Source organism: Acomys minous, assembly GCF_964271855.1.
Source record: "Acomys minous genome assembly, chromosome: 10".
In the NCBI taxonomy this organism is placed as follows: Eukaryota; Metazoa; Chordata; class Mammalia; order Rodentia; family Muridae; genus Acomys; species Acomys minous.
Genome location: NC_140491.1, coordinates 23,991,224 through 24,016,624, shown reverse-complemented (window position 1 = coordinate 24,016,624; position 25,401 = coordinate 23,991,224). Strand labels below are relative to the sequence as shown.

The window sequence follows — 25,401 nt, the reverse complement described above, 5'->3', positions numbered from 1 at the left end:
ACACACACACACACATTAATAAAATAGAAATAAATCACCAGACATCGTGGCACACACCTTTGATCTGTGAGTCTGAGGCCAGCCTGGTCTACAAAGCAAGTCCAGGTGAGCCAAGGCTACACAAAGGAACTCTGTGTTGAAAAACCTAAATAAATAAATAAATAAATAAATATATGTTTCTATTCTTAATGTGATGGACATATTTCTAAAATACCCAGCTAAATGACACAAAACTCAGAGGAGTGTTTCCCCCAGAAAGGAATTAAGGGTAGCATAGAGTAACATATGTAATAGTTTGTGAGTAATGCTTAAACCATGCATTTGGGGGCAGCCATACAATGTTCCTTATATTATCCTATTTCATAACCTGTATATAGCATTAAATATATGGAAATATTTTGAACACATTACCAAAAGTAAAACAAAATATAGAAGTAAACACCAGAACACAGTTTCAGAGGATGTTTCTAATATCTTTGCAATATTCTGGGTAAGAGTAGAAAGGCTAATTTGGAGTCAATCTAGAAAGGCAAGTTCAAATTGTAGGGAAATAGGCAAGTAGGAAGAATTCCACCCTGGTATGGTGGTGAACACCTGTAATCCTAGCACTCTGGAGGCTAAACCAAAGAGTCCCAAGCTGGAGGCTAACCTGTACTATACAGTGAGATATGGTCTCTAAACAATGACAAAAGACAATTTTAAACTAAGATAATTCTGGAAAGAATACACAGAATAGCAGAACAAATTAAAATGCAGAGTAAGTTAAATGTAAAAAAAAAAATAGAAACCAATCAATAATATAAAACTTATAAATATGCATGTCCACCAGTTGAAAGGGATACATAAGAATTTGTAGAACTCTATCGAAATAATGCATATGAGATAAAAGAATACAGAAAGATAAGGAGGGGGACCCTATATATCAGGAAAAAAGTAAATGGAAGGAATCTGGCTTTATATCAGAAAAATAAAGATCAAAAGCATTCCCAGATTTAAAACGCATCGCTATATAATATAATAGCAACGTTTTCCTTTACATCAAAGATAAAACAATCATGACTAATGTGGCATAATAACATAGCCTCAAAACTTACCAGGAAAAAAATATATGATGTGGAATTAAGGTGAATCATCACAAATTTCCAAAGAGATGTGGTTTTGTGTTAGACTTATTATCTGAATTCCATCTTGGGCTCCCTACCTTGCTCCCCACACCCCAGCCTTGCTCTGGTCTGCTCTTTCTTGCTGGCTGTATTCTCCTAGGCTTCTATGACCGCTGGCTTTCCACTAGGTTTAGCTAATAGGAAGCCATTTTTCTCATTCCCTACCAGGTACAATATCCCCAGCAGCAGGACTCAGGACTTCTTTGGATGCCACCTGTTCATCCACTCCAGCTCAGCAATCCAAACTGTTCCCTTTGTTACTAGAACCAATGGGTGCAGGCCACCCCACCCCCACCCTCAACCCACTCTCACCAAGCACTGGATTTCCTGAGTGTCTCCTTTTAGGCTTTTCAGCTTATTTGCAGCAGAGTAGCCAAGTACCTGCATGTTGAGGCACTAGGAGTGGCTCCTGCTTTTGTAGTCGGATTGTGTTCTCATAACAAGCTTGTTACTTCACAAGCATTCGAGGTTTGGAGTCTGGTACATTATGTGGTTTCCCTACTCCAAGTCTCACAAGGCTGAAGATAAGGCACCTCCTGAATTGCATTCCTTTTTTGGAAACAAGAGTAGAATCTCTTTGTCTGTTGGCATTCACAGTATTAGAATAATTTCCTTCCATGAAGTGATGGAGTCCCTGGTTCCTTGCTGGCTATCACCCAATGGCTTTCAGCCCTATGCACTGCCTGCATGTTTGGCTTATGGTCCCTGCCTTCATCTTTGAAGCTAGCAAACAGAGGATCACAATGCTAGATTTCTCTTATTGCTTTCAGCTTTTTCTCTTTTATTACAATCTTTAAAATTTTACATTATATGAAGTAGAGGGCTTCATCGTGACACTTCTATCTATTACACGATACTATTGGCCACACTTACCCGACTGGTAGTTGATGAATACTGAGGTACAGAAGGTTAGTTTTTTTCCTTGGGTATGGCCACTGGAAAGTTCCCTATGGTCCAGGGACCTGCAAATATGGGTACATAAACATGGGTGTAGGACTATATGATTAAACTGTTTTCATATTCTTTTCTTCTCTTCTACTTCCCCTTACTTCTTGTTCTGACCCCATGCCACAGTTCCATATATAAGAAAAAAAACATGCAATACTTGTCTTTGTGAAACTCATTTCATTGATAGGTGGTGATCTTAGCGCGTGCATTTTTCTACAAAGGAAGCAATGCTATTCTTCTCTGCAGTAGAATAAACCCCAGTGAATGTATTTCCATTTTCTTTATCCTTTCTTCTATTGATGGACATCTAGATTGAGTCTTTATAGCTTGGTCCTTGTGCTATCACTACAAGGAACATGAGTACCCAAGTGTCACTACAGTAAGCTGACTCAGATACACATGAAGAACTCTTATAGCTGGACCGTATGGTAGTTCCACTTTTCTTTTTAGAAGCTTCCATACTGATTTCCATGGTGCTATACTGATTTACATTCCGACAGTATCTAAGCCCCTCTCCATACCCCATCCCTACCAGAATTTGCTGCTTGTTTTCTTGATTATAATCATTATGACTGGGGAAAGATTGAATCTCAGTGTGGTGATTTTTAATTACTCTTTGGTTATTTCATACATGTAGACAATGTATTCTGATCATATCCACCCTGGGCTTCCCCCTCTCTCTCCTCCAGATGCCTCTCTTCAACTCTCTTGATTTCATGTCTTCCTTTTTAAACTTTTTAGAAACCCACTGTGTCGGATTACTGCTGCCTGTGTGTACATAGGTGGAGGGCCATCTAATGCAGCATGACGAGGCTACCAGCTGCTACAGCCATGAAGCAAATGGACTTTCCCTCCCTATCAGCTATGAGCTGCCAATAGTTCACAGCTAAGGAAAGATGTAGTGTGAGCCCCTCTCCCTTAATGTAGTTTGGTTTGCATTTCCCTAATGACTAAAGATATTGAACATTTTCAGTTACTTACTGACCTCTTGTATTTCTTTAACTTGAAAAAAACCTGTCCTGCTCATCTGCATAATTTTTTTAGATCTATTTATGTGATGTCTTAGAGTTTAGTGTTTTGAGTCCTTTACGTGCTGGGATCAGTCCCCTGTCAGGTGAACAGCAATGGCTGTTCTGCCCCCCTCCCCCTTCCCCTCCCCTCCCCTCCTCTTCCCTTCCCCTCTCCCTCCCTCCTCTCATTGGCTGTTATCTTCCTCTACTGATTTTGATGCCCTGTAATTTTATTGGACCTGCACAAACAATTCAGAACAATTTCTTGATTTCATGTCTGCTGGGAGCAACCTTGATTATAACACAAAGGCCCAGTTGTGAGGGAGCAAAGCAGTCATAGACCTAATGCCAGGAAGAAAAGATCCTGAGGGGAAAAGCCCACGAACTAGAAGTGCCATATTATTCCTTCTAGTTCTTGTTTAATTGATAATGTCTTGAACAATACAGGTTATTCCTGCTAAGGCCTGATGTTTAGGGGAAATTACTCTAAATGTGTAAGACTAGGTCTAGCATTGTTCTCCTAGCCCTCTGGATTCCCCAAGGCAGTGGTTCAATATTAAATATCACACACACACACACACACACACACACACACACACACACACACACACACACAAATAGTCAGCATCAAGAGTAATTTCAGTGATACGGGTTGTGTCTATGTTTCTATTCTTTTCTCAATATCTTATATGGAGGAAGCAAAGCAGGGAAACAAAATTCATACCGAGTTTACAAAAGTAGTCAATGGCAGAGCAATGAATTATTTTATGTTCATTCACTTACATGTCTAATAACACCTGCTAAGCCCCAGGCTGCTAAGCATTCATACTTGGGAGACAAACACGAAATCCACTTTTTCCATCTTGCAGTTTCCTATCTGTCTAGGAACAAATTACATTAAATGTGTTTGTATGTTTAATGCTGGCTCTGTGAAATTCCCCATGCATTTTTACATGGGAGTCTGCTCTGCTTTAGGAACATGTGGGTTTTCTCCATGACAGTTGTCAGAGTGGTGGGAGTCAGCCCAAACAGAGGCTGTGTGTCCTCAGACAATTCACTTAGTAATAAATCTTCCTAGTAAAGGTGTTGCAAGCCAAATTCAATAGCTATGTGCAGATCACTTGGAACTGGCTTATAATAACACTTAATACGTGATAGTTGCAATCAAGATGATTGCTTAATCTCTCTTAGCCTGCTTTACTATTTACAAAATGGAGACTGCAGTAATCAACTTATGAGGTAATGGAAAGATTAAATGAAATTTTATATATACATATATACATACACACACACACACATACCCACTACAGTTTTGCCTCACTACATTATTATTAACATCAAGATACAATTAAGAAGTATGGAGTTTATACATAATTAACACAGTGTTTATATATCAATAAAATGGTGGGTTCTGGGGGGTTCTCCAGTAGAAAGATATGTGGCAAGGGTTATGATTTAATGGTTCATTAGTAGATATGGAAATAGACAAAGGTTTTGTCCTTTTTCTTCTTCAATGTCCTCATCCATGCAAGATAGGTTGATAAGATGGTAGGCCTCTGTCCTGGCTAGGCTCCCTATTGCTCTGATGAAACACCATGACCAAATGCCGCTTGATTTAGCTGTCCATATCATTGTTCATCATCTCAGGAAGCCAGTATAGGAACTCAAACAGGGAAAGTACCTGGACACGGAAGCTAATGCAGAGGCCATGGAGGGATGCTGCTTAGTAGCTTGCTCCTTGTGGCTTCCTCAGCCTGCTTTCTTATAGAATTCAGGACCACCAGCCCAAGGGTAGCCTCACCCAGAGTGGGCTGAGCCCTCCCCCATCAATCACTATTTAAGAAAATGCCTTACATCCAGATGTTAAGGAAGCATTTTCTCCATTGCAGTTCCCTCATTTCAGATGACTCTAGTTTGTATCAAGTTGACATAAAACTAGCCAGCACAGTCCTAGAATGCAGAGTTCTTCTATTGCTGCAGAAAGGAAATAAGAAATGAGTTTTGATCAACTCCAGTTAAGGTTTTGTATTCATCAGAGCTAAACAATTCTTTGAAAATAAATTACCAATGTGCCATTGATTTCAAAAATCCCTTTCAAGACAAACCTATGGGAGCCACGTTCACTGTTGACTCAGGCTCTTGCTGGTATGGGGAGATTGTAGATGATAAAAAGAAGCATGAAGCCATGTAAAACATGGGGAGGTACATGTTGAGAGCAAACCAGATCAAGAAAGGCTAGCTGCTACCTTGGGAAGAGACAGCAGAGACTGTCAGACACAGCAGAATAAATAGGGAGCCCTGGGACAACAGAGAGGATTGTGGGAAGACAGCTCTTGCTAACATCCTCCGCCATCCACATCTTCAGCTCAGTAGCCACATGGACCTCAGACCTCCATGTAAAAAAAAAATGCCACAGAGCCACTTTCTTGGTAAGATCAAGGGCAGTAGTAAGGTCCAGCTTGATTGAACAGAACGAGAAAAACACCCAAGCAGGCCAGGCATGGTCAAGTCTAGATGGTTTGTCAGGCAGAGATAAGTCAGTGTAACTAAAGCACATCCATGTCCTTTGCTAATTCAGAGAGGATTCCTTTGGCTTTTCTAGAATCAGAGGCTCCTTTAAGCTACCTCAAACAGCAGATGTCTTGTCAGTGCAGGCTCTCAAAAGCAACCCATCCCTCATCTCATCTAGGAATCACATCAATACTGAGACTTGCCACATTCTCGCTCCTTCTATTTGTGTCTTCTTGTTTCTCCTTTCTTACAAACTGGCACATTCTATGCATTTTCCATCAAGGGTTGCAGAAGGAGCCAATATAGCAGTCCTTCTGACTTCATTTGTCCTTACTTTTCAGGCCAGGTTTCCTGATGACTCAATAGCTACCCTACAAATTGGTTCCCTGCAAGTCAAATGGTGGCCGCTAATCTGAAAAAGAGCAGCTCTGCTTAGGGAACTATCTCAGGTCATTCTGGCATGGCCCTGCTGCCTTCTGAGGCAGTGGTGAATTGGCAATTACTCTGATAAATGTGGCTGCTGGAGATCCATCTCTATTCATATAGCAAACATTAATCAAGAGTCTGCAATGGGACAGTGCCTACCGAGACCTGAGCCCTTGGGGTGAGTCCATTCCTGCCCTCATATTACAATGAAAGACAGTACTCAGAAGAAAGGGGGTTTCATCAATGTATGGACATCATAGGAACTTGTTGTCCTGGCCTTATAAGGAAAAACCAGCAATAATATGGACAGCAACAGTCCAAGGAGCCCTGAGAGGTGCACCTGAATGGATTTTCAAAAACAATTTCATTACACTGGTTTAGTGCATGAGTGCATGCATACATAAGTGCATATGTGTGTACATATGTGTGTGTATGTGCGCACATATATGTGTATTTGTGTGTGTGTGAATGTGCCAAGCTATGGAAGTAGATCCTCTCCTTCTAATATGTAGGTCCCAAGGATTAAACTGTGATTATCAAGCTTAGCAGCAAATGCCTTAACTTGCTAAGCCATCTTACTGGCCCAACCTGTGTGGGGGAGTTTGGTAGGACTTTGATTTGTTCTTGATGTAGACACTGGTGTCAAAAATCTGTATATTCAGAGGCTGTCCCAAATGATATGCCTATGCCAAGTGAAGACAGCCGATAATATTTACAGCTATAAGCTCGTTGTTTGGGAATCAGAAAGACCAGGGTCCTAGCTCTAGCTCTGCTCTGTGCAAACCACTCAGTCCCTTGGGTTTCAGTGTTCTCATCCATAGCCCAAGCTAAGAAAACTTGACTCATATATTCTTTATGCATTATTGGTCTTTGCATTTTTTTCTTATTCTTGTCATGTGATTTAACTTTTCGTGTGACTCTTAGAAGCAACATCTTCTCTTCTGTGACAGAAAATAAATTAAGGTTTGGCAGAGGAAGGAGGGAAGACTTCCAAGACATTGTATCTAGGAAGTCAAAGTAAAGTGAAAGAAAAATCCAATAATAATTTTGAGACTGCATGCTTCATAACCTTTTTCTACATAGCTCTCCTGGAGACTTCTTGGAACAATAGCATAAAAGAGTCAAGAGTTGTAATATCCAAGTCCAGCAAGAGTTGGCTCAGAAAATCCTTGGCTATTATAACTTAAAGCAATAACAAGATACCCTCAGAAAATACCTCTAGAAGAGCTTGCCCATTCTATTATATTACAGAGGCATCTGGAACCCAAAGACAAGATGGTGGAGAAAGGCCTCTCCCTCCTCCATCCATGCAACAAGAAGAATGGGTCTCAGGTAATTAAAAACAAGGCCTCTGGTAGGTATAACCTTCTGCTTACAACATTAAGACCATCCAAGAGTTACAGATACAACACAGAAGAAAATAGGGCTTGAAAATGGATTTACCACACTGGCAAAACTTTTTCCAAGAATGTTTTGCAGCAGGGCATCACTACACTGAGAGCCCTGAGTTCTTTAGTAATTCCTGAGAACAGAGAGAAAAGCATTGCCTCTCTGCTAATCTGGGTATATAGTTGTATTAGACAGTTTTAATTAAAATTACTGTGCCACATGCATGTCCTCAGTAAAGAGATTGCTGCCACTTTCACACGAACTCTGGTGCCCCATATTTGGCCATGTCCCCTTGATGGGTAGGCCCGATGGCACTCAGACAAAGGATAGCAGACTAGCAGAAGAGACTTGATACCCTAGAATCATATTAAGGGGAGGAGGTCCCCCTCAGTCACAGTCATAGGGAAGAAGAATGGGGTGAAAGTGGGAGGGAGGGAGGAATGGGAGGATGCACAGGATGGGATAGCAATTGAGATGTAATATGAATGATTTTATTTTTCAATTAAAAAAAAAAAAAGATTGGCTGCCAATCACGATCGTGATCATGATGAAGAAAATGATGCAACAGCAACAAGGTAGAGAACTAGACCTGTTGATCTTTTGAGCTTTGTACACTTTTCTATAGTGGGCAGGGCGGGCAGCTACTCGTGCATATGTAAAGACTCAGCTGCATCAGTCTGCTTACAGTGACCAATCAAATGCCTGCACCTGGGCAGGGATCACTCTGAAATAGAAACATCCAGATGTCTCAGGCATATCAAAGAACCTACAGTAGAGACTGCAGAGCCAGCCACGACTGCCTTGAGGATCATAAGGTTAACACACAGCTTTAAAAACAACAAAATCAATAGAGCATGATCAGAGTGGGCCATCAACATGCACTAGAAAGGAGGGATGGTTCCTAGTGAATGTGGAAGCTCTTAACATGCCCACAGAACACGCCCCATCCCCATTCTGAAATCTTATTTTGGTAGCTAATTTATCACTTGCTGTATGCCTAAATTTTCTTCCTTCTCAGACATTCTGCCTAAACTTGAGATACTTATGATAATTTTCAATCTCCAAGAAGAACAATCATTGCTGAGTTTAAGCCCCAAATTCTTCCCTGTGCATAGCCGTGCTACTAATGTTGGCATTTCAGCTTTATTCATGAATTATTTAATACCCGGCATAGTGAGATGTTTTGGATAATTATAATGAATTCATATAAAGAAAACAATTTAAATATCAATTCAATTCACAGAGATTAACTTAGCTTAAATGTAATTTCATTTTCTTGAATTCATATTGCTCTTTGAGTTATTGTTTTTTAATTAATTAAATTTGATCTTAGAGAATCCCACACATATATGCAATGCATGCTGACCACAATCATCTGCCACCTTCTCCAATCTCTCTACCATCCCTGTCCTTATCTGCCCCCCAGAAATCTCTCTCACAGATTTATAGTTAGCTGTTAGGCTTTGTGACTCACTGTATATAACCAGGACCATCAGTTTGACCACAGATTTGGTGATATGAGTTGGAGCCGGATGGGCTCAGCAATGGGTACACAATGAAAGTCAGTGATTTTCACTCTCTCAACAGCCAATAGTTGAACATTAAGGGCTAAGGTGCTAGGGTGTGTCCCCCCCCCCCACCCCGACTCCACAGCTAATTGTCTACATTGCCAATCTTGTATGGTCCTCGTGCAGTTGTTGTGTGCTAATGTTTGCAATAATTTATCAAGTCTAAGGGATGTTATTTATTAGTCCTACAACCTACCTTTCTTACCTACCTAATTTTCTGCAGTGCTATAAATGTCTTGTTTAGAGCTGATCCCACAATTGTCAGTAAATCTCATTACCTTAAGCAACCACAATCCTGTATTCACCACCACTCATTGTAGGGGGAAAAAAATCTCTGATTAAGATTGCAGGTAGCTCTAGTCTATGGATAAAAGCACAAGATATTAGGCAGTAGCTTGATGCTAAAGTGATTTTTTTTTTTTACCTTTCCTGAGCTGTTAAAAGAATTGGGCATAAAATGACCATCTCCAACTTCCATCAATGGAAAATTCTAGAAACTGTCAGTTAATAAAAATAGATCCAAGTGAATGAGGTAGAAATTGACTAGGAGTGGTGGTGGTGAGTATTTTGGAATGTAGAGAGTTTATGCCTGAATTGAAAAGCTGCTGGGGGAAGGCATGCCCTTGACATGTGAACATGTTAACTGTGCTGGTGTCTGGTTGAACTCATTGTGTTGTTTGTGGATTTGATAAACAAGACATAAAATTATAAGAGGAAAAGACTTAACATGACTTCGTATTTGTTAGATGCTATATACTAAGTGCTATGTTCTGACATTATTCTTAGATACTATTAATAGACCTCTGTTTAATTCTTAAGGGTAAACCCCTATTTATCTTAGAGTTAACCCCTGTTTCTTCATCTATATAACTGAGAATAATAAGGGCACTTGTATCATAAAGAAAAAATTTAGAGTGCTATGTGGTATTTCTGTGGCTGTTGCAAGTGATGATGGCGTTAATATTCATCTTACAAGGCAAGTTCTACATGAGCGGCTCCTGATTAAACAGTAAGAAAACAACAGGCCTTGCACTAAGGCCCAGGCCTCTAGCCTCTAGGCCTTCTACTGTCTTCACCAATACCTCAACATGTATGATAACATTGTCACCCCAAATCAAGAGATAAAACCTTTCACAAGCTCTGAAAAGAAGAAAAATTGGATGGTGATTAAAGCACACTTTAAGTAAGTGTAGTTTTAGGGAAACTGGGAGATGGTTCTGTTGGTGAAATGTGTGCCACATAAAGAGCTGAAGTTCAAGTCTCTGACACCCACGTGAAAAAAAATTGGAGAAGGTGTGTGACATGTGTCTGTAATAATAGCCCTAGAGAGGTAGACACAAGCAGACACCTGGAGATCACTGCCCAGCTAGCTTTGCCAGTTCAGAGAGCTCCAGGTTCAGTGACGGATCTTGACTCAAAAACCAAGGTGGAGAGCAATGGAGGAAGATGATCAGTGTCTACTTCATGCATGTACATGAACATGTATACAGACTGGATCTATCAATACCGGGCTTCTTAGTTCTTTATAAGCACTGATACCCATATGAGAGGAAGGAGGATCCCTTGAAAAAATTTTGTTAGCCAAGCACACAGGTTGTCAATAGTACTTCCACCCACCCATTTTATTAGTCAAAACTCAGACACGTTCACACACAAGGGTGCCTTGGTTACTGTTCTATTGCTATGGTGAAGCATCATGATCAAGGCAAGTTATAGAAGAAAACACTTAATTGGGGTTCATTTACAGTTTCAGAGAGTGAGTTAGTCCATCACCATCATGGCAGGGAGCATGGCAGCAGCAGTCAGACATGGTGCTGGAGCAGTGGGTGAGAGCTCACATCCTGATCCACAGGCAGCAGGAATAGAGATACAGAGATACAGACAGACAGACAGACAGACAGACAGACAGACAGACAGACACAGACACAGACACAGAGAGACAGACACAGACACAGACACAAACACAGACAAGAGACAGAAAGACAGAGAGAGACTGGCCTGGAGTGGGGTTACAGGAATGACACATCTCCTCCTATAAGACACACCCCATAATGCTTGTTCCAAACAGTTTCACCAACTAGAGACCAGGCATCCAAATCATGAGCTGCTCTCTTATTTTCTCATCCTCGCTCCTAAGCGCATCTCTAACAAGATGCCATAACGAAAAGGTAGCGATAGGAACACTGTTAGACCCTTCATTTCGTAAGGTCCTCTGGAGATCAGACTTCACCTGATCCCAATCTTGGATATTTAGCTCTCCCGATACCATAAACCACGGACTACTCAATTCTATTGTTTTTATAAAATCTTTAACACTCTCAGGCTTAATCCTGGTGCCTTGGTCCTCTAACAATCTCACTACTTGACCCACCAGAACCGTGGATGAACCTGAGGCACCCATTTTCCGGGCGCCTTAATCACTAGCCCACCAGAACCGTGGATGAACATGTGGCACCTATTTCCAATACGCCCATTTCCTACCTTCCTGAGGCGCTGGCCAGCTTCCCTGGGCGATCCGTCAGCTTCCTCCCTTCTTTCCCTGAGCTCGGTGGGACCTTGTGGCTGCAGATTTAACTCATGCACACACACGCACACACGCACACACTCACACACACACACACACTAACACAGCGGGTCCTTCGTGCTAAGAGCAGCAGCCGCAGCAGCAGCCGCAGCAGCAGCCGTGGCAGCAGTTTATTCTTCGTTCCAGAGTTCCAAAAAGCCTTCTTATAGGCAGCAAAACAGGAGTCCTCCTCCCAGGTGAAATCCCTCAAGAGGTGATCGCACACAGGAGGAAAAGTCTCGAGGAAGGGAGGGGCGTGTTCTCAGAGCAGTAAACATGACTAGCTAACCAAGATAAACACAGACATGGAAGCTGCTAGAAACAGGACATGAAACAGCAAAACAGGCAGGCAGCCCAGTCAGGCCTGGTTCCTACAAAAGGAGTCACTCTCATTCAAACCACCATGAATAGAAATTAGAAAACAAATGCCTAAGTGGATGACAAGGGAGGAAAAAGGAGTGTTTGTTAAAAAGCTAGAACTCTCTGAAGTCATTAGATTGTCTGCATCATGCATTACACACTCCCAAATTAAATTCTATGTTCCTCAAAGCTTGTTGGAATGATTAAATGAAACAACATTTTACACGATGGTAGATATGTACTAATTGGTACATGTGTTTATCATCATGATTATTACTGCTGTTGTTATCATTAAGAGAAAATACATGAACCTTTAGGGCCTCTAGTGTAATCTCATTTTCTCTATGTCCAACTAACATTATCCATATTAGTTTCTAATTGTCAACTTAGCACAACCCAGAGTCACTGGGAAGACAGACCCTCAACTGATGAACTGCTTCCAACAGATAGGGCCCGAGGTCATGTCTGTGAGAAGTTGTCTTTATCATTAAGTAATATAGGAGAGGCCAGCCCACTGTGAGTGGAACCATTCCTAAGCAAAGTGGGCCTGAGCTATAGAACAAAGCTAGGTGAGCATAAGCCAGTAAGTGGGCCAATAAGCAACATTCCTCTATGGTTTATTCTACAGGTCCTGCTTGAGCTCCTCCCCTGATGTGCCTCAATGACGAACAATGAGTTAAATATATAAAGTAAGTTGTTCTTAGTAATGGTGTTTCATCACAGCAACAGAAAAGTAACTAGAAGGAACATAAACATTAAAAAGTCCCAAAAAAGATAGCAAAGTGAGAATGAGGCAAATTAATTGACCAGATTTTCAATACATGACAAGCTAGCTTCCAAAGAGAAAAAAAAAATCAAAACAGAATTAGAGCACAAATTCTCTTCTGCACACAGCTGAGCTATTAATTTTGGCATTTCAGCTTTATTTATGAGCCACTTAACACTCCACACAGCAGGATGTTTTGGGTAACTATAATAAATTTTATATACAGAAAATAACTTAGATATTGTTTAATTCAATCTAATACACACAGAATGAATTAACAGTAATCAACTTTTTCCAAAATATGATGAAAAAGATCACTATGCCTAGGACATCATAAAACTATCAAAAATCAAAGGTAAAGAGTAAAAAGACATAGTGAAATCAAGTGAACAATGATGTAGTTATTGCTGGCTTTTCATTATAAATATCCCAGGCCACGGACAATAGGACTCCATCCATAAGGTGTTGGGAGCAAAGACGTGTCATCACAAACATCACAGGCCACAGACAATAGAAATCCTTCCGTGCTTAAAATATCAGAGTCTAGGAAAATTCTTATCTGAAAACAGGGGACATGTAGGTAATTCTAGGCTAGACTGAAAAAATTAGTTGCCAGCAGATATGTACTGAACAAAACAACAACAACAACAAAAAAAGGGTACTCTCTGGGCTGAAAGGAAATGATTCTAGTGTAGCCTCAGACCAGCAAAAGAGGTTCAAGGGCACAAGAAGTTGTAAATAAGTGATAATTATAAAGCATAGAGTGTTTGGTGGCTGTTTTTTGAATTTTGGTACAGGGACTGAACTCAGGGCCTCAAACATGATAAGCCAATGTGCTTGCACTGAGCTATATCACTGGACCCAACAGTATATCTTTTAGTTTTTCTTTGAAATACTACCTTTATAGCAAAATATGAAATGAAAGCATTGCTTAAAATAATTAATTCAAATTGACACTATTTTATTTAAGTATTATTAGAAGCATAATCTAAATAGAGTCAATAAGTCTTTATGTGAACAGGCACATAAAGGGGGTCAGCTGTAACAATTGAGATGTAATATGAATAAATTAATAAAATATATATAAGAAAAAGGGGGTCTGCTGGATGGTTTTATGTCAACTTGACATAAGCTAATGCCATCTGAGAGGAGGAGACTTCAATTAAGAAAAAGCCTCCAGAAATTGGGCTGTAGGCAAGCCTGTAGAGCGTTTTTCTTAATTAGTGTTTAATGTGAGAGGGCTCAGCCCATTGTGGGTGGTGCCCTCCCTGTCCTAGAGGTCCTGAGTGCTATAAGAAGCAGGCTGAGCAAGTCATGGGGAACAAACCAGTAAGCAGCATCCCTCCATGACCTCTGCACCAGCTCCTGCCTCCAGGTCCCCAGCCTGTTTGAGTTCCTGTCCTGACTTCTTTAGATGAACAATGATATGGAACTGTAGGCCAAATAAATCATTTCCTCCTCCCCAACCTGCTTTTTGGTCAGGGTGTTCCATCACAGCCATAGAAACGCTAAGACGGGGGAGTAGAGGGAAAATCCTGCTCCGTTATTACAATTAAAGGTAGAAAAATGAAAAAGCCAAAAGCCAGAAGTTTTAAGTGAGAGATAGTTCAACACAGACTAGAAGTGTACTATGGTTAAGTTAAGGCTACTCAGTGCTAATGTGTAATTACAAGAGATTAGCCCAAAATGAAATTTCTATTCTAAAATAAATAAATAAATAGTCATAGGAGAAAACAAAAAGAATAAAATACATATGTGGGGGGAGAAGACAGGATAGAGAAAATTCCAAGGACAATATAGTAAGAAGGAAATGTGAGAGGGACAGTGGGGAAGTTGGAGGGAGGTAGTGATGGGTGAATATAGTCAATATACAGTCTATAAACGTATGGAATTTTCAAAAAAATTAACATACTGTTTTAAAAATCCCTACCAATAAATTATATGTAAAGATATTGTAAGAATTAAACACTAATTAAAATTTAGGAAGTATCAAACTAGTTTCTTGAAAAGAAAACATAACCTGTTTCATACATGAGCTGTATTTTTTCTGCCATATTTCTCCATTCCTGGCCACTTTCTCCTTTCTTGATCCCTCCTCTTCCTGTACACTACAACACCAGCCTGCAGGGCAATAGGTGCCACTGTCACAGTAATGAAACGATAGTTATTATGGCAACTAATCACTTACCTGCTCTGCAGGAGGAAAATGTCTGCCTGGCACTCTAAACCCAGAGGAGAAGACACTGTTGTTGTGTTGTTCCCTAGTCATATTGTCCAAGTGCCTCCTGAGCACTTATGTTTATACCGGGACATCTGTACTGCTCTCAGACTTGGTCAGGAAAGCAGTGGGCAGAGGCTGATCGAGTCTCATAACTAATTAAAGTACTAAGAGTTAAGTGAGCGTGAGTGCTCAGCCAGAGACGGGACATGTTCATCAGGCCACCCCCAGGCTCAGAAAACATTGCAGAGGTGGAAGGAAGAATTTAAGAGATGGAGGATGGAGAGAAGCGCTTTGAAACGCTGTCTTCCAGCTAAGGCATTGCTTTAGTCCATGAACTCACAGCAGCTGTGGTTAACTGCGCAAGACCTGAGCAAGATCAAACCAGTTAAAATTCTATCACGAATGGGCAAGGTGATGCCGAGGTCTCACTCCTGTCTGAGGGACTTTTGATAGTTGATGCCTAACGGGGGAGGGCTAGCCACTTTTCTCTGAAGGTATAAGCACAGTCAGGTTGCCTACGCCCCAGTGACTGGCCTCGCAGTGGTGTGCTTTCGAACAGCACTAATTAGGCCCAGGATGTTATTTTTAAAAGGCACGAAGCATCAAGCTAAGAAGAAAGAATCTGAGGGGTTCCAGGGATGGGAGTGGGGTGTATGTGATCAAGACACATTGCATACATGTATGGAATTTTCAAAAAACAAAAATAGTTTAAAATGAAAAAGTGTGTGATTCATATCACCATGCAAATAGATTCAGAAAAAGCAACGCCTGCTTTTGTTTGCATATCCAGTCAAGATGCCTCACTAGGTATGGTCTGCATAGCTCCACATTATCTTTTACACTGCTGCAGTCTTTTGAGTGGATGTGTAAGTTTTACCTGTGAAGAAACCATCACTAGAAAAAGTAAAATGCTATGCCAAGTAGGGGGCAGAACTAGACTCCATCCTGTCTGTTTCTACAGAGCGGGGGGGGGGGGGGGGGAGCCCGCGGGGGGTGTTAATGGCAACTCTGTGGCCGTGAGTCACGTGCCCAGGGAGCCCACCTACCAGTCCAGTCCCCATTAGATTCATGGGGGAAATCGCCAGGTGGAAGTGAACTTATCTTCTGCCATGAAGTATCTGTCAGCATTCAGTCTTGCTACCCAGGAGCAGCGACCATGCTGTTCTACTGAGCTATTTAAAGACCATCTAAAATATGTTTAAAAAGAGCCACAAAATATTGTGGAAGCTACTTTCCCTCAATAGCTGGAAACATTTAGGGGCAAAGAGAATTAAGATACCTGAGGAAGAAATCTATGGCCTGATGACCCTGACGTCTGCCCACAGATAAGTATCCTTCCTCCAACCCCCGTCTCATTTTCACATTAGTATCTCTTAACCTAATGTGTGTAAAGACATTTGGCATCAAATATTATGTTCTCTGTGTAATGCTACTTAGGCAATGTGCTATTTTATAAATATTATACAGGTTTCCTTTCTGCCCTTTCCTTTGATAGCTAAAGGAAAAGAAGAATCAGTATCATAATTTGAAAAGTAGCAGAGCCCGGCAGCATTTCCTCTACAGTTAGTTCCTATTGTGCCCGACAGCCTTCACTTCAGGTAGTAAAATGCAGCCGGCAGTTGTAAAAATAATTGTCCCAAAATAGCAATAACTATACTACTGTATATCAAAGGCCTTTGTTGAAAAAGAAGTAGTGACTCAGACTCGTAAATTCCAGAAAGGACCAAGTATCAAAGTGTAACCTAGAATCTAAATATCATTTATTTGCCATCTTGCCAAGCATCATAATGAAATAAAACTCAAACCACCAGACATCGCCTTCACATTTTCCTTCAAAAGAGGAGCACTTAAGTCCAGTGGTTTGCTTTTTTAAAATAGATGACGGGATTGTTTTTATTATTCCTTTTTTGAGATACTATAGTTACCCCATTGTTCCTCTTCCCTTCCCCCCCCCCCCAAGTCCTCCCATCTACCCCTCCTTTCTCTCTTTCAAATTCAGGGCCCTCTTCTCAGAAGTTATTGTTACATACGTAAATGTATATGTATACACATATATTCCTAAATCTATAAACACAACCTTCTCAGTCAGTATTATGTTACTTGTGTGCAGACGGTGTCTTGTGTAGCCTAGGCTGGCTTGGAACTCACTGTGTAACCACCAAGGGCCTGAATTTCCGATCCTCCTGCCTCTACCTCCTAAGTGCTGAGATTACAAGCATGTACGGCTTTATGCACTGTTTGCGGTGCTAGAGATCAAATCCTGGGCTTTGTTAATGCTTGGCAAAAGTCTGCTAACCGAGCCCCATCCCCCAGCCTCGCCTCTGAAGTGTCTTATCTCAACACCCCAGTGCACAGGACAGTATTTTACACCTGAGCCATAGTTTGGATCTTAAATGTCTCCGGAAGAGCCAAGTATGGGAAGCTTCCTTTCCGGCTTGTGGTGTTACTCGGGAACTGGGAGAGCCTCTTGGGAATGGAGCATCATGGGATGGAGTTAGGCCATCTGGAGCATGCCCATGAATGGGCTCTTGGCAGTCCCACCCTTCCTGTCCTACTCTTACCCCTCCTGGCTTCCAGGAGGTGAGCAGCTTGTGCTGCCTCATGCTCTTTGCCCCCACAAAGCACTTTCTTGTCTCAAGCGAACATGTTATAAAGCCTATGAAGATATGAAGCCATGAAGACTTTTGTCCCTTAAGTTGAGTCTTTCTTTGTTTCTTTTTGTTTCTTTTTGTTTTTGTTCGGTTTTGTTTTTCTGTGTAGCATTGGCTGTACTGTACCTACTTTGTAGGCCAGGCTAGCTTCAAACTCACAGACATTGGCCTGCCTCTGCCTCCTGGATTGCTGGGATTGCAGGCACATGCCACCGCGCTCGGCTTTAAATTGAGTCTTTGAAAGAAGCATCCCAGCGACGGAAAGCCGACTAAAACAACTCAAGTTAAGGATATCTGGGTTCTAGCACCTTCTCCAATGCCAGCTTTGCACTGTCATGTTATCTTCCACAGAAACCCAGCTTCCTTATCTGAAAACAATCTGTTCTTCGGGTCTGCTGAAATTCCTATCTATAATGGCAGATAACTGGTCACGTGAAAAGGAAATGTGAAAGTTCAGAATGAAGAGTATGGAGGAGACACAGGATTCATGCTGAATAGAAACTTACTTGCTCCGGGAAGGAAGTCCAAGCATGTGAGGACTGGATCTCCTGAGTGAATTTTGAGTGCACAAGCTGAGGATGCAGAAGCAGGAAACAATAATAAAGGAAGTGTCTCCTGGCAATTAAATGAGAGCAGTGGAGTTGGGAGGACCACTCAGGGGAAAGGCCTGAATACCCCTTTGCCTCAACCCATCTCCTACGGAAGCTAACAGTGCGTCCATTCCCATAGATTCTTTACATTCATGGCCTGCTCTACAGATCCCTGGACCAGGGTTCCGCCAGGGCCCCCGGGAACATGGGATACCTGTGAATTGTGGTAGACGCTGCGTAAAGAGCCATCTGTCGATGCGTCACTCTGAGAAGGGAGGACCCAGTCATCAGAATCAAGGTCGTTGCTGACCCAGTACAAACAGGGAGGCTCGGAAGCAAAGGCAGGGCTCTCCAATCTTCTTGTCTAGTACAGGGGAACCATCATTCTCTCCCAATCAAAAATTTCTCTTGCATGCTCTGCCCCTCTCTTTACAACAACAAGAAAACCTCTGAGGGACAGAGCATGCTGACTTAGACTCCCCAGAGCTGCAACCAAACCATTGCTCTCCTCCATACTACCTTGTAAATAAGGGCAAATGCTAAGTGGCCCTGCCTAGCGACTAAGTGTGTAAACAAGACAGCTCATGAAGAAGAAGAAGAAAAAGAAGAAGAAGAAGAAGAAGAATAGGAGGAGGAGGAGGAGGAAGAAGAAGAGGAGAAGGAGGAGGAGAAGGAAGAAAGACTCGAGTGTTTGGGGCCATCATTCCAAAGATATTCAGTCAAAGGTTAGTAAACCATACCATCCTGAGATTTCAAGGCAGAGCATTCCCAAAGCTACACATTCCATAGTTTAAAAGGAAGATGTACATTTGTCAGAATAAGGGCAGGAGGGAGGAGAAAGGATACCACAGTTCTGTGTAGAGAAAAGCTTTGATTCTAAAAAAGGGATGACTTCACATGGCTCAGATTAGCACAACTTGGAAACTGCTTCACATTAAAAGTAATATATGATTATTACAGAGAAGTTAAGAAAATGAAAGGACAAAAAAAGAGCATTTTCAAACCATTCTAAACCTCACTGTATAAAATCCAGCTTCCAATTACTTTCTATATATTTTTTTTATTTCAAACGTCTTTTAAAAATTTTAATTTTAAAAATCTTATATATGAGGGTGTTTCGCCTGCATGTGTGTCAGTTTGCTACTTGGGTGCCTGGTTTAGGAACCTAGGAGTTAGGAGTCTAGGAAAAGGTATCAGATCGTATGAAGCTAGACTTGCGATTAACTATGAGACACCGTGTAGCTGGTAGGAATTGAACCTGAGTCCTCTGGACGAGCACTCCATGTTACTTACCACTAAGCTGTCTCTCCAGCCCCTGAAAGCTTTTTTTAAAGTCCAGGTGTCACGTTGCCTATGACCTTCCTCCTGATCTAAAAACAAGAGTGACCATTTTATCATGTCTTCATTCACATTGCACGGTATTACTTTAGTTTAAATATTGGATAAATCAGGGGGAAATCTGGGTGAAGGGAAAAACTAAACCTTGGTATCACATAACTTACATTCATTTGATTAACTAGAAACTTCTTCATTCTCCCACTGTTATTTGTCAATATTTTTTATATCTTTCTTTTGCTTTATGTTCCTTCTCCACTTATTTATCAAGATCCTGAGAGTCACATAATTGAAGTTGTAGGAATTTTATATCTACTAAAAACATTACTCTTGGTGATTTCCTTATAATGTTAGCTCTAATTTTGTTGATTGTATTCTAACCTTAGTGAAATTTTATCTATGAAGGTTTTAACTTTTCGTGTTATTTCATATATCAAGTACATCAAAGCTTAAAAAAATTTCTTCCCTAAAAAGTTTGACAAAGGCCCACATCATTTTTTTTCTTCTATACTTTCTAAGGGTTTTCTTTTTAACGTTTAACTTTTAATTCATCTGGAATTTATTCAGCTGCTACTTATGATGTTTAAAAATGTTCAAAGTTCTTTTAAGAATAATAAACATTTAACATATATTATATTTATATGATATTAGCTTAAGTTTTCATGGCCAAGAAGTATTCACCACAAAGGCTGCATGTTTTTAATGGTGTTTAGTCTTCCCCTTCTAATAGTACAGGGCACAAAGTGCACATGCTTGCTGGCCACTGTTCCAAGTGAGTTTATCAGCATGCTGCACACCCAGGCTCTTCTTCACTATCAAGGAAAGTTTATCAACATGCTGCATACCCAGCATGTGGCCTCTTTTGCATTATTAAGAAAAATAAGTAATAAATAAAAATGGGTGTTCCCCTTCCCCCAATCATTAGCTGATCCTGTAAAGGAAATCAAGCATATATTGGTTCTGTCTCATGCACTTATGCAATTTCCCTGACTGAAACATTTAACCAAAGAAAACTCCTCTTTCTTCCAAGTAAGCTCTTTGTAAAAAGCATGTGGTGACTCATCTGAAGGCACAAGGCCTCAAAAACCCACGTGTTTCATCTCTTTCCAAAATGAAACATCCCTCCCTTTCCCTGCTTTTCATCCCAAAGGTCTGGTGCTACACCGAAAAAGATTTGTGGCTTATTGTTCTGATGGATGCCAGGGTAATGGAATAGCACCATGCTATGCTCTGTAAAGGCGGCCAGCAAGGCACTGTGCTATTGACGGCTCACATTGTAATGGAGAAATATTAGGTGGTGTATTTCAATAGCCACTCAGAGGAGAAACAGTAGCCCTAAGACTGCCTCAGAGGGGACATAAAGAAACGGGGGTGGGGGGTGGGGGGTGGATGCTTCCAAAGGGAAAATGTGATTCCAGAGAGGAAAAGTTGGAGCACAAGTTATTGCAAAGCTGTTTGCAGGGGAGGTGATCTAGAGAAGAGAGCAATGGCACCACAGTGTTAACCTCACAGATACATTATTAATTTGAACAGCTCCACTGAGCACGCATGAGACATTAAAGCCAGATTAGAGTTTCTTTTAATATAAACAAGTGTGCTCTGTTTAACGCATATGCAAAGAGAGACTGGCAAGGGCCAATATCTGGTAAATACATATTCTGTATAAATTCTGTCAATGGTGTGTCTAAAACAAAACACAAGGACTACTGTGTAGCACTAGAAGCAGCACAGTAGAGCAGTAGCAATTCAGCCAGCAAACCACTCTGGTTTTCTTATAAAGAAGAGTAGGGAAAGTAAGCCAAGAAAATTAAGAAGTCCCTCTTCTGAGGTCTGCTTTAGAACATACAGGGGTTCCAGTGCACCCTACAGACAGTCACAGGATCCATTACCGTGGCTATCTGGAATGGTCACTGGTAAACCCAAAGTATAACTCTTAGGTGAAATAAACTCGGACCCAAGAACACATTCTAGGCAAATAATCATGATAGATTTACCATAAAGATATTCCCAGCATTGCCTATCATCACAATAAATGGGCCTTTTCCCCTACAATTTCTATACGATTTTCATTCTTTGAGAACTTTATACATGTATACCATGTATCTTGACCATATGCACATCCAACAGTCTTCCTCCAACTTTCCCTACTCCTCAATACACACACCTCAATTGTCGTATCCTTTTTTTGTTTTTTAAATTTATGACCCTCCAGGTCCAGTTAGTGCTGACCTGTACGCACGTTTGTGCAGGTGTGAGGCTATCCATTGGGGCAAAAATAACCAGCCAGGAGCCACACCCCCAAAAGAAAAGCGATTCTCTCCCCTACCCCACAGCCACCAATTACTAATAGCTTTTCAGCTGTAAGAAGTACCTCAATAACTCCTCCCCTATGTACGCTGGAATGTCAGCTGTGGATCTTGGACCATTCTTGCCCAGGTAACCATAGCTGCTGTGAATCAGGCTTGAAATTTCCACTAGAGAATGTTTCCAAACACCCCTCCCATCCTCCAGCTTTTATATCTTCCCAGCCCCCCTTCCATAATACTCTCTGAGCCTTGGGAGGGGGGAGATTAACATTTTACAAATAACAAATCGCCACACAGATATGTATTTGAGGGCCTTTTTCTTAATGGACATAGAGTTTTTCATTGATGAACACATCAGAATTAAGTACATATTACTTAATGGATTTAAGAACATTATGTTTCTTAGGTTAAAAGAATACATTATATAGAGACTGTAAATACTGTGTAATTCATTTCTATTTCCCACCTGAAGAACCTCTAGGAGCCCCCTCTCCAGAAGTTCCTTATAATTTATTTTTTTTTATTGCCAACAAAATGTCTAACCACAAGACACTTTTTATCACGTCTAGTTTGCCATTTAAATAATTTAATTTTAGCCAGACTCTCAATTTATGTTCCTTGGTGATCTACATATCACATACATTCTCAAGTTATTTTTTCAAGGTTACAGAAGATGCAGACAGGCATAAAATCATGTAGAATAGACCAGAATTATACCCAAGGAAATTGTTAAGAAGGTGTGGCATGTAGCCACTGTTGTTTAAGGAATTTTGTAAAAATGTAGACATTTAAGATAATAAGCAGCACTGCTTCAGAGTGTGAGAGCCAGCTTTCCATTACTGTGGCTAGATACCTGAAAAGCCATCTAAAGCCATAAGGAACTTGGCTCATGGTAGCTTCAGAGGGAGCAGACTACGGGTCATTAGGATCCTTTGTTTCTGGGCCACCTGTGGTGTAGAGTTTATAGTGGGGCAGCGCTGTTCACCTTATGACCACCAGAGAATAGAGAGTTCAGTTTTACAACAAAATCCTTCCCCTGAAGCCAGTTAAGCTGTAAACCCATCAATGACTCAGTCCATTGATGAGATCAGAGGTCTTTTGGTCCAGTCATGTCTCGCTTCTTAACACTGCTGCACTGAGGATCAAGCCTTCAATATAAGTGCTTGGGGGGAGGGGGTCGTTTATGACCCAAACCATTACACATAGTTTCTGAAGATCTGGAGCCCAGTCTCAGCTCAGCAGAGTGCTCTGGCTCCGACCTCTTAGATGACTGCACTTGGTGTGTGCTAGCCCTTTGGTTGTCATCAAAGGTCAACTGGCAATCAGTGCCAGTTATATGTTCACTCAGGAGGTTGTTGACATGAGTCTGTCTTTGTTCCTCATGAGCTGTTGAGCTGAGACTATGGTCCTTCTCTTACAAATAATAGCAGAGCCATACCATAGAGATAGCTCAGTGGTTTGAGACACTTGCCACCAAACAGGACAACCTAATAGTGGTACCTGGTACTTACATGATGGAAGGAGAGAACTGACTCCTGGAAATGTCCTCTGACTTCCACAAATGTGTGCACACACTCATACACACACACACACACACACACACACCAATACATAAACGCAAAAAAAAAAATACACAGGATGCATAAAACAAGTGGGGTGAAATTTGTAGTTTAAATGTACACATTAAAAAGGGAAATAAATGGCAGGGCCTAGCAGCACATGTGTGTGATCGAAGGCAAGTTAAAAGCTTGCCTGAGCTATATTTTGACACCTTGTCTTTAAAAATAAATACATATTTTCAAAAGAAGAAAAGAGGAAAAATATCTCAATTTGAAAATCGAACTTTATGGCCTAAGGAATTAGGAAAGAAGAATGAATCAAAGGGAAAAGTGACAAAAGAAGGTAAATAATAAAGATTGGAGCGAAGGTAAGTGGACTGAGAACAGAAAAACAACCAGCAAGTGTTGGTTCTTCAAAAGATAAAGAAAATTAACTAATCTTTAGCCTGATTAACAAAGAAGCCAAAAGAGTTTACTCCCAGTTCAAAAAACTTTATGCAAGTAAAAAGGATTTTTAGGGCAGGCAGCCTCAGTGATACAGTCTTACCTAGCATGTGTGAGGTCCTGGGCTCAACCTCCAGTACTTCAAAACACAGGAGCAAAGAGGATCATAAGAGAACATATAGACAATTATATATGAAAAGATACATAAATATCTCTGATACATAAAAATCATATATGACAAAAACCAACAAGTTGGATGAAACTGACAAGACTTAGAAAGAAACACAACCAAGACCAGGAAGAAATTCTTAAAAACTCAAACTGAACAAAAACTACTGAGAGATGATTTTGCTGGTGAATTCTATCCAAAAATCTAAAGAAAGAATTATAATTTACTGATCTCTTAGTATCAGCCCAAATCAAGTTTGTAATTAAGACTAGCCTTCACAGCAAAAGAAAGTGTCACAATAAAAAGCAAAAAGGTATTCATGAGAATTACCTCTAATCTCTCTTAACAGCGAGTATGCAAATCTCTTGAGAGTGTTCCATCAATAAGATGAACTGATAATTTCTGATAATTTATCATCCAAAGTACAACTCTTGAGATCATGAAATTATGCCAACTGTAAATGACCATACTGGAACAACAAGTTTAAATAGAACTGTCTCTGTCAATCCAGATATGTGGACATTCCAACCAAAGATCCAGATTCTTAGTGTCTTAGCTGATAGTACAATGCCAATAGCAGTCAATTATCAAATATCTACCTGTTGAATGACAAAGCAACTCCAACACAAAGTACTGGAGACATGAAATGTTCGATAACCTCAAAGAGTTTTCCTCATAGTCCAATTAAGAAAAACTGAAAATCTCTCCAACCTTGTTTTCCTAGCTAGCTTCAACTGTCAACCTGGCACTGTCTAGAACAGTGTCCTCAACCTTCCTAATGCTGCAACCCTTTATACAGTTCCTCATGTGGTGGTGACCCCCAGCCATAAAGTTATTTTCATTGCAACTTTATAACTGCAATTTTGCTACTATTATGAATAGCAATGTAAATATCTGTGTTTTCTAATGATTTCTGGCGAGGGCTAAGAACGGGTTGTTCAACCTTCCCCAAGAGGTAGCGGCCCACAGGTTGAGAACCAGTGGTCTAGAGTCATCTGCGGAACTGTGGAGGACTGTCCTAGGTTGGCCTAAGGCCTTATCTATGAGAGATTGTCTTGACTGATAGTTGGTGTGGGAGGGCCCAGTACAATATCAGCAGCACCATCACTCGGCAAGTGGACCTGGGTTGTACAAGAAAGCTAACTGAGAAGAAGCCAGGGAATGACTCAATGAGAAACGTTCCTCCATGCTTCAAATCCTGCTGAGTCTCTGCCCTGACTTCCCTTCGTGGTTGCTTGGAACCTAAAAGTATACGCTGAGATGAACCCTTCCTTCTTTCTTTGTCACAGTGCTCACCACGGCCACAGAAAACCACATTAAAGTACCCCTCGAATTCTACTTTTCAATCAGAAACAAAATCTGCAGTGAGATAAAGATTTCTCTCCAGAAGCAAACCCCAACAGAAGGGTGAGTTCACACACA

The 25,401-nt window shown here is 40.9% G+C and overlaps 1 protein-coding gene across 1 annotated transcript in view; it reads right to left on the bottom strand.

The window, feature by feature from the left end:
• The window catches only part of LOC311606884 (uncharacterized protein), an 83,706-nt gene extending 78,616 nt beyond the window's left edge, over nt 1-5,090 (bottom strand). The window contains exons 1-2 of the mRNA XM_084798281.1: nt 4,976-5,090; nt 2,037-2,125 (exon numbers count right to left, since the gene is read on the bottom strand). Of these exons, the coding sequence (XP_084654407.1) occupies nt 2,037-2,125; nt 4,976-5,019 (133 nt within the window). The 5' untranslated portion in view covers nt 5,020-5,090. The remainder of the gene's footprint in view (nt 1-2,036; nt 2,126-4,975) is intronic.
• Between the last annotated feature and the right edge of the window lie 20,311 nt (nt 5,091-25,401).